This window comes from Prunus dulcis, chromosome 3, assembly GCF_902201215.1.
Source record: "Prunus dulcis chromosome 3, ALMONDv2, whole genome shotgun sequence".
Classification (NCBI taxonomy): domain Eukaryota; kingdom Viridiplantae; phylum Streptophyta; class Magnoliopsida; order Rosales; family Rosaceae; genus Prunus; species Prunus dulcis.
The window spans coordinates 7566146-7574700 of NC_047652.1; the positions used below are offsets into that span (position 1 = coordinate 7566146).

Consider the following 8555-nt stretch of genomic DNA (forward strand, 5'->3'; position numbering starts at 1 on the left):
TCTTTTATTTAGTTCAATTGTTGAGAAGCACGATAATGGGCACTAGAATATCAGCCAGCGAATCATAGGACACTAGCCACATCAACAACAATAGGCCAATTGATCAATATAATTCTTTTCATTAGTATAGAACTTTGTTTATGATCTTGCGCTCTGGAAAATTATGTTAGTATGGCTTCTTTTATTTTTGGTATGCGTTCTGTTAAATTAGGTAAATTATGTATACTTGTATGTTAAATTTATGTACTAAAATTTTAGGAAAGGAAGAATCTTCTGCAAGACTAGAGAAAAATCAACAGGATGATAAAGTTGAAATGAATTTTAATGGGATTGAAAAGGAAAATAATGACACTGTAATGAGTGTTGAAGAAAAAGTACAAGACCCTCGAGTTAGAATGATTTTTGACAGTATTGATGAGGTTCCATGTGGTTTTGTCAAGCTGTATTATCATAAATGCTTGATATTATCATAAAGAAGAGGTCCCATCTAATGTTCGCCCTGCTGTTTTCAGGTTGCGTCAGTTATTAAAATTTGGGGACCCATCGACCAAAAACAGTAACCGCGTACTATTTTAAAATTGGAGCAGTTTGTGTGATCTGAAATTAATCCTGGGTGAAGACATCGAGGAACAGTTTCAAACCACGAACTATTTTGTTTTTATTCTTATAATTATTAAAGGAATATGATTTCCTCACTCTCTTTTTTTCATCACTTATATTTTTTTATATTTTTTTTTACTCTATATTAATTTCTTTATATTTTATTTTTATATTAGTTCTTTTTCTTTATATTTAATTTTTCAACTTGTACTAAATTTTTAGTTTTTTTTTCTTTAATTGAGTAAGAAATTAAGTTTTTTTTCTTTTTTTAATACTAACAATAGAGTGTAAGTTTGAAAATTTAAATATAAAGAAAAATAAATAATATAGAAGTGAAGTAAAAAGGAAAAAAAAGAAATAATATAAAAATGAAGTAAAAATAAATTAATGTAAGGTAAGGATAGAATAGGAAAGAAAAAGAATAAAATTGATTAAAAAGTATTAAAAAGCAAAAGAGAGTGTAAGTGGAGAAAAAGAGAGTAGGAAAATCAACTCCCTTATTAAAAAGATACCCTCTGATGCATTGAGGGCAGGGACAATGCGACAGTAGTCTTTATTTGACAATGCTATGGAGCATTTTCAACACGGAAAAGAAAAATAAACATAATTCTCTACTTCAACAAAATTATTGCAAGCACACAATCCTCACAAGTAATATAAAAATTAGTAAAGTGTTGTTCCCACGAAGACTGTAATCTCCTATTAACTATCAATTATGATTAATTCAAAAGTTTATTTGAATAGTTGATTAAGAAGATTGATTGATTTAAGTAAACTAAAATAATTATGAAAAATAGCAATTTAATTAATGATGGAAAATCAAGTTGATGTGACACTAAATCATCCGATTTCACCATAACCAATTCAACTTAATTCTTATAGTCAATTAACCCTAATTTCTATCTATGTTGACAATTGGTTTGTCCTAAATCATTTGATATACCATCTCGAGCTCAACCAAAAGTATTCTTAATTAACAACCTATTCTCTCTTGAGCAATGAATTTAGAAAATCAAGAACCTATTAAGTTCAATGAGAACCTGCAAGAAAACTGCATGAGTCATGTTAGCCCCTCTCGGGCACTCATTCAAGACATGATATTTGTTACAAGAAGCAAATACCAAACATCTTCTCTCAGTCTCCACTTGGATCATCAATTCAATTAAATATTGGCCAGATATTCAAAGCATTAAGAACAGTAACAAATACTCAACATGGAATAGTAATAAAAAATTAATATAATTATAAAAATTAAGTATTCATGGTTAGGTTACATCGTAGCCATAGCAAGAGAAATTAGTTCTTGAGAAAAGAAAATATAAACAAGAGCGTTATTGTCATAAAATTGATTTGGCTGATGGGCTTGATCTTCAGAGTCTCCATAGGAACACCTTCAAAAGCTCCTCAAGTAGTGCAACAGTAAATTATCAGCTCTCTCTGTGATATATTTGTGGATGTATGAATTGTATATTGGAAGATGATGATCCGTAGAAAGAGCTTATATAGGGTGACCTTATATAGAGTAAAACAACTAAACCCTACTCCAAATGACAGGACCCGAATCAAATTCCACTTTGGAATTCGAATTAGACCCTGTGCGTGTCCGACACTTGGCGAATGTCGGGCACAATTGGCCAATTTGCCCTTCGAACTATATTTTGACCTTGATTCCTGTCGAAAATTCAGCAGAATCTCCCCTGTAATTTGCTAAATCCCAAAATTTTCACCTGTCAAAACGAGCAAAAATATCCACACAACCAACTGCCAGCATGCTTAAGATACAAAACCCAGTCCAGTTCTCAATTTAGGGCAAATATCAAAGCAGTTCTAATAGTATACAGATAGGTTAGTCTTTTTACAAACCAACACTTTTGTAATAAGAAGGCGCGGAAGGCAAGATGGCCCGGTGGTGGATTTCCTGTGCACGCTACAGCCTAGGGGTGCAAAACATTTGAAAATGTGAGTGAACAAAAATAAAGGTTTATGAAATATCCTAAGAAAATACTAACCCCCATTGTAAAAATAGTTAAATAAAACTGAATACGTACTCTGCATTTGAAGCATACTAAACTCAAGGCATTCACAGATTTATATATTTATATGTAAATCATATTCAAGCTCGATAAATCTCGCATAAAAGCACTGAAATTAAATCTTGCATAAAAACACTGTAAAAACTTTAAAAACTTTCTTCTGCCCATTTAGGTATTTCAGATGTTTAAAACTGGTTGAAAAGACTCGAGACTTCATTAAGCGATAAACTTCCATATTGGTAGATACGGAACCCCGTGGGGTCCACGGCCTCCAATTACCAATCTGAGAGTTCCTTTAAATTCCTCACATTTAAAGAACCATGTTTTGCAAGTTTGGTCTGAAAATGACGATCGGGTTGACCACGATCGTGAAATCATAAAATTTCCAAACCCTAGCGCCAGGGTTTGCGATTTCGGAGTATCCGGGACTCCGATTCACAATCCGCTGAATCCTACACGATTCTGAAATTATCTAGAACAACATATCTGAAATTAAGCGCGATCCAACGGTTTAGCAATATCGAACCCGGAATTCGCACAATATCAAAAATCCGTTCGTGGCTCAAATGGTATCCAAATTGAGATCCGCAAAATCCTACGCGCTCGTGACAACCTGAGGAGGATTGCAACAGGATCCAGTGCCACTGCACTACCCTCACCCACGCGCCGCAGCACCCGCCGGCAGCGATGGGTGTCCAAAGCAATTACACCTCGCCGGAAAAACTTCAAATCACGGCTCCAAACTCCTACCCTAAGTAAAACACCATATTTGGAGCCACTTTTATTCTTGAACCTACCTAAAAACTGACTTGAAGTGGCCGATCACGGAGGCCGAAAATCGGCTGAAACTTCAAGCTCAAAAATCCAATAACTACACTGAGAATTGATCTATTCCTACCCAACAGCAGCTAGAACAGCTTGAGAGGTTCAAAATCTATACCTGAGTCGACGGAATTGGTGGCCGAAGGAGGGAGATTGGCAGCTTTGAAGTTTGGACGACGTCGGCCGCTTCTTCTCCAAATTCCGGCGAATCCGTAGCGGCTAGAGGCGGGAGGTGGCTGAGGTAGGAAGAGGACGTCGTCCCAGTTGTTTTGGTTACTGGCCCCGTCCACAGCCGTTGTCGGTGGCCGGAGTTACAAGGTGAAGAAGGAAGAGGGGCGGAGAGGTCGGAAGAGAGTGAGGGAGAGAGAGAGAAAGCTGGTTTTTGTAAAAACCAACTTCGAAAAATTTTCGATTTTGCCACTGAGACTCTTTTGACCATAACTCTCTCGTTACGACTCCGATTCGGGCCCACTACATGTCTATGAACTCATTTCACCGTGCTCTACTCAACGGTGTCTGTAGAATTGTCAAATTCCTTCTCGGTCAAAAAGTCAATTTTTTCTTAATAAAATATTCAAAGAGCAAAATTGTCTTTTCTCAAAATAAATTATTAATTAGTTATGAATTTTAGGTTTGGGTCATTACACCAAAAATGTCTGGAAAAACTCTCCTAAAGCAAAACAAAATCCCAAACAATTAAGGAAACAAGCTAGGAAAGAATCCTTCTTTTACTTGGAAACAAGTCAGACAACTTTCATGCACGTTTTAGGGCCGTTCCACTTCCTAGAAAATTCTGGAAAAATATGAGTAACGTAGCTTGATCTCTAATCTCTAACTTTTCTAAGCATTTATTAACGCCATTAGGAAAAATTGGAAAGGTCTTCAAATCTTCAATCTTCCACAGCAGTGCAGTAGATTTCAACTTAGGCCGTCTTGATTTGTAAGTCTGGAGCATTTGGCTTGGTAGAAAATTATGAAACTTTGACACAATGATCTTCAATGTCTTAGCTTTCTTCTTCGATTGGTGTTGAACTAAAATTCATTTGAAAAGTTGATTTTCAATCGAAATCCTTCCAAGAGCGCAGAATCGCTGAAAATATAGGAAGCAAGGTAATAATACTCTTTTTAATTAACTTTTCATACATAAATCAAATAAAACAAATATAAAAATATAGGTATAAAAAACAAAACAAAGAATAATATTATGGCAAAGAAGGAATGGAAACTCCAGTTCTGAACTTCACCAATTCCATCAATCCCATGACCTCCATTACTTGACACCTGGTCTCCTTCAGTAACTTTCTTCTGCCCTAGCTCTCTGTATTATATAGGATTAAATATGGTGGTCCTCCTCATCTTCGAATTAGAGGTAGTGATTATAATATCACTAATTAAAAATAATTTTTATTACAAATCATCCTTGAACTTTTTAATTGTCTTAATTTTAGTCCTCAAACTTTCAAATTAATAAATATGACCTCCAATATTTTGGTTCAGACATAAATTTGGTCCGTATCATCGTTTGGAGATGATTCTGACATAACTTGTAATATTTTATAATTTCTCGAAAAGTCCAAACCTTCTAAATGAGGTTTTGTGTGGTTTTGTCAGGCAGAGAGGTCCCATCTAATGGTAGAATTTTCCCATAAAGGAAAGGTCCGGACTCCCATCTAAATGTTTGGCCTGTTTTTTTAAGTTGTCTCACTTATTTTGGAGACCCATCGACCAAAAACAGTAGAGTAATCCCCGCAAAGAAGAAACAATTAATATATATATATATATATATATATTACTATTCAAAGTGAGTATGCCACCTAAATGATAATGAAGATACGTGGAGCAGTTTGTGTGATCTGAAATGAATACCGGGTGAAGACATCGTGGAACAGTTTCGAACCACGATCTATATTTTGTTTTCTTCTTATAATTATGAAAATGAAACCCGTTGATGCATTGAGGACAGAGACAATTCGACATCGACAAGGGTCTTTATTTGAAAATGCACAGGGGTAGAGAATGAATACGATATCTACATATCACATCACCACGTCGTACGGAAATATAAGATAAAAATATAATAAGTATAACATTATTCTTTTTAATAGAAAGTGAATTCTATTATATTAATAGATTCTACTTCTATTAGAAAAATAATATTTAATATAATATAAAAATATAATAAGTTTAGCATTATTCTTAATAATATTATAAGGGATGTTTAGACTTTACTTTTTTATTTTGTATTTTTATAGAGTTAACATTAAAAGAACAGAATAATAGATTGAAATGCTCTTAACTACTACTATTTAACCACGTAAACTATAAGGTATAAACCAATAATTTTTCTATGTTTGATGCACATTTATGTTCTATGCGTATTGGAAAATTATATTTCCATATGGGACCCGCACATACACAAATTTGCCCCCGCTCAGTCGCTACATATATGGATGTTATTAGAACGCGGTATACAGAGACGTGCTTTGCCTTCTTCACTGCAAAGAAGGTTAGATAAGTAGTTTGGCTTGGAGGTGAGGTGAGGCCCAGCAAAAAGATGGCGGTGGTCAACGTGAGCGTGAGGGAGTCAACGTTGGTGAAGCCGGCGGAGGAGACGCCGAGGCAGGTGCTGTGGATGACCAACTTGGACCTGGTGATTTTGGGCAACCACACGCCAAGCGTCTACTTCTACAGGCAGAACCAAAACAGTGTGCACGGTCATCATAACAACTTCTTCGACCCGCAGGTGCTCAAGCAGGCGCTAAGCAAGGCCCTCGTGCCCTTCTACCCGTTGGCGGGGCGCCTTGGGATGGAAGGCAACGGCCGCGGCGAGATCGACTGCAATGCGGAGGGTGCGCTGTTTGTCGTGGCTGAGACGGGCTCTACCATCGACGATTTCGGCGACTTAGCGCCGACTCTCGAGTTCCGGAAGCTCATCCCAGCCGTTGATTATTCGACAGGGATATCAACTTATCCCCTCTTGGTGTTGCAGGTATGTTTAAAATCGCTAGTGTCGTTTCATTACTTGATCTTGACCGTAGATTAAACGCTTCGGTCAACATTTCACCCAGTTGACTAGGTTGAACGATAGTTGATGATGAAATTTTATTTATTTGGTAATTGAAGGGATAACTAAAAGCAAAAAAAAGAGGAAGGCAGAAGCATTTGGTAATTTGAATTAATAAAAAATATTAACTATGCCGACAGAGACAGACTATATTAATATACCCAATTTTTATTTCTGTAGTTTCAAAAGAGCTCTTCCTGTTTTTATGATACTGCAACAGCATAAAAATTCCAGTACCACATGTTTGGCAAACTCGTGTAAAATAACAAGCAGTTGGAAAAAAAAATTCAAGTGTTTCAGAGAGTGAACCTTATTTTACTTGCCTAGATAAAACTGACCAAGATTGAATTAAAGATGAACATCAAATGGTGTTGATTAAGCAAACAGAGGATGAAGAGTCCTAGAAAATGATAAAAGAAGGGTCACAAATAGAAGAATTTATTTCAGTCCTTAGAAGTCATTTTACATAAGAATAAATTTGCTTTTAAAATTTTGAAAAAAAGGTAAATGGGGAAATTGGACATGGGGTGAAAATAGCAATACTCTTCCTAAAATATGTATTTCGGAAGAATTAGAGCATGTGCGACACTTTAATATCCAGGTAATTATGATTAGATGGAGTTTAACTGAATAAAAACGAGTCTAGTATGATTAGATGGGATCTACTTATTCCTCAATATCAACTGGCTGATTTATATGCAGCTGTCAAACCACGTACTATTTTGTTTTCTTCTTATAATTATGAAAACGATACCCGTTGATGCATTGAGGACGGAGACAATTCAACAGTTGTCTTTATTTGAAAATGAAGACAATGTTAGAATTCTATGGTTTGTTTGTATATTTTTAGAGAAAATGAGCAATGTTCAAAGAAGGAAGAGAAAGATGAGAAGAATGAATGACTACTTGTATTCTGTCACACTCTATTTGCTTACGTAGTGCACTCGGTAGTGAGTAGAGAGAAGAGATTCTTCTCTAACAGAATTGTAGTTGTTACCCTATGAGGTGTTTATACTTGTCATCCCAAAACTAAGCTAGAGAATCCACTTGGACTATGATCCAATGGTTCTAATTACATCTCAAATGAAATAAACATAAATGATACTAATAGAACTTGGTGACTTCAGCTTCAAGGAAAGCAGTTGCAGGAGTACATTCCAACACTCCCTTCTAATCCTTTAGCTGTTTTCACACCAAGCAGGCTTCTTAAACTAACAAAGCGATCCTTAGGCAGAGCCTTGGTCAAAATATCAGCAATTTGATCTTTTGTCTTGCAGTAGATTAGTTCAATTTCTTTTGCTTGAATAGCTTCCCTGATGAAATGAAACTTCCGACTGATATGTCTAGTTTTCTGGTGATGAACTGGATTCTTTGCCATTGCAATAGCAGAGGTGTTATCACATAGGATTGGTGTACCTTCTACTTGTTCTTCACCAAAATCTTCAAGCACAAATCTTAGCCACTTAGCTTGTGAAGTTGCTTCTGCAGCACTCACATACTTAGCTTCTGCTGTGGACAAAGCAACTGTGTTTTGCTTGATAGAAGCCCAAGAGAACATGCCTGAGCCTAGTGTGAAAGCATATCCAGAGGTGCTTCGCATATCATCCTCACTTCCTGCCCAATCACTGTCACAGTACCCTATTAGAGTAGTTGTTTTCCCTTTCACAAACTCAATGCCAAAATCAAGTGTGCCTTGTATGTATCTCAAAACTCTTTTGGCAGTTCCCAAATGCTTCTTTGTGGGATTGTGCATGAACCTAGCAAGTAAGCTAGATGCAAACATTACATCTGGTCTTGTGGCAGTCAAGTAGAGCAAGCTCCCTACTATATCTGTCTGAATTCACTTTCATTTGCTGCTTCACTTCCATCTTCTTTACATAGTTTTTCATTCACCACAAGTGGAATTGCCACTGACTTGCAGTCCTTCATTCCAAACTTCTCAAGAAGTTTCATTGCATATTTCTTTTGGTGAATGAAGATGTACCTATCTGTTTGAACCACTCCCATGCCAAGAAAGTGATGTAACAACCCTAAGT

The 8555-nt window shown here is 36.2% G+C and overlaps 1 protein-coding gene across 1 annotated transcript in view; it reads left to right on the plus strand.

The window, feature by feature from the left end:
• The first annotated feature begins 5914 nt into the window (after positions 1–5914).
• The window catches only part of LOC117621029 (shikimate O-hydroxycinnamoyltransferase-like), a 4006-nt gene continuing 1365 nt past the window's right edge, over positions 5915–8555 (plus strand). Inside the window, exon 1 of the mRNA XM_034351289.1 lies at positions 5915–6444. Coding sequence (XP_034207180.1) covers positions 6010–6444 — 435 coding nt within the window. The 5' untranslated portion in view covers positions 5915–6009. The remainder of the gene's footprint in view (positions 6445–8555) is intronic.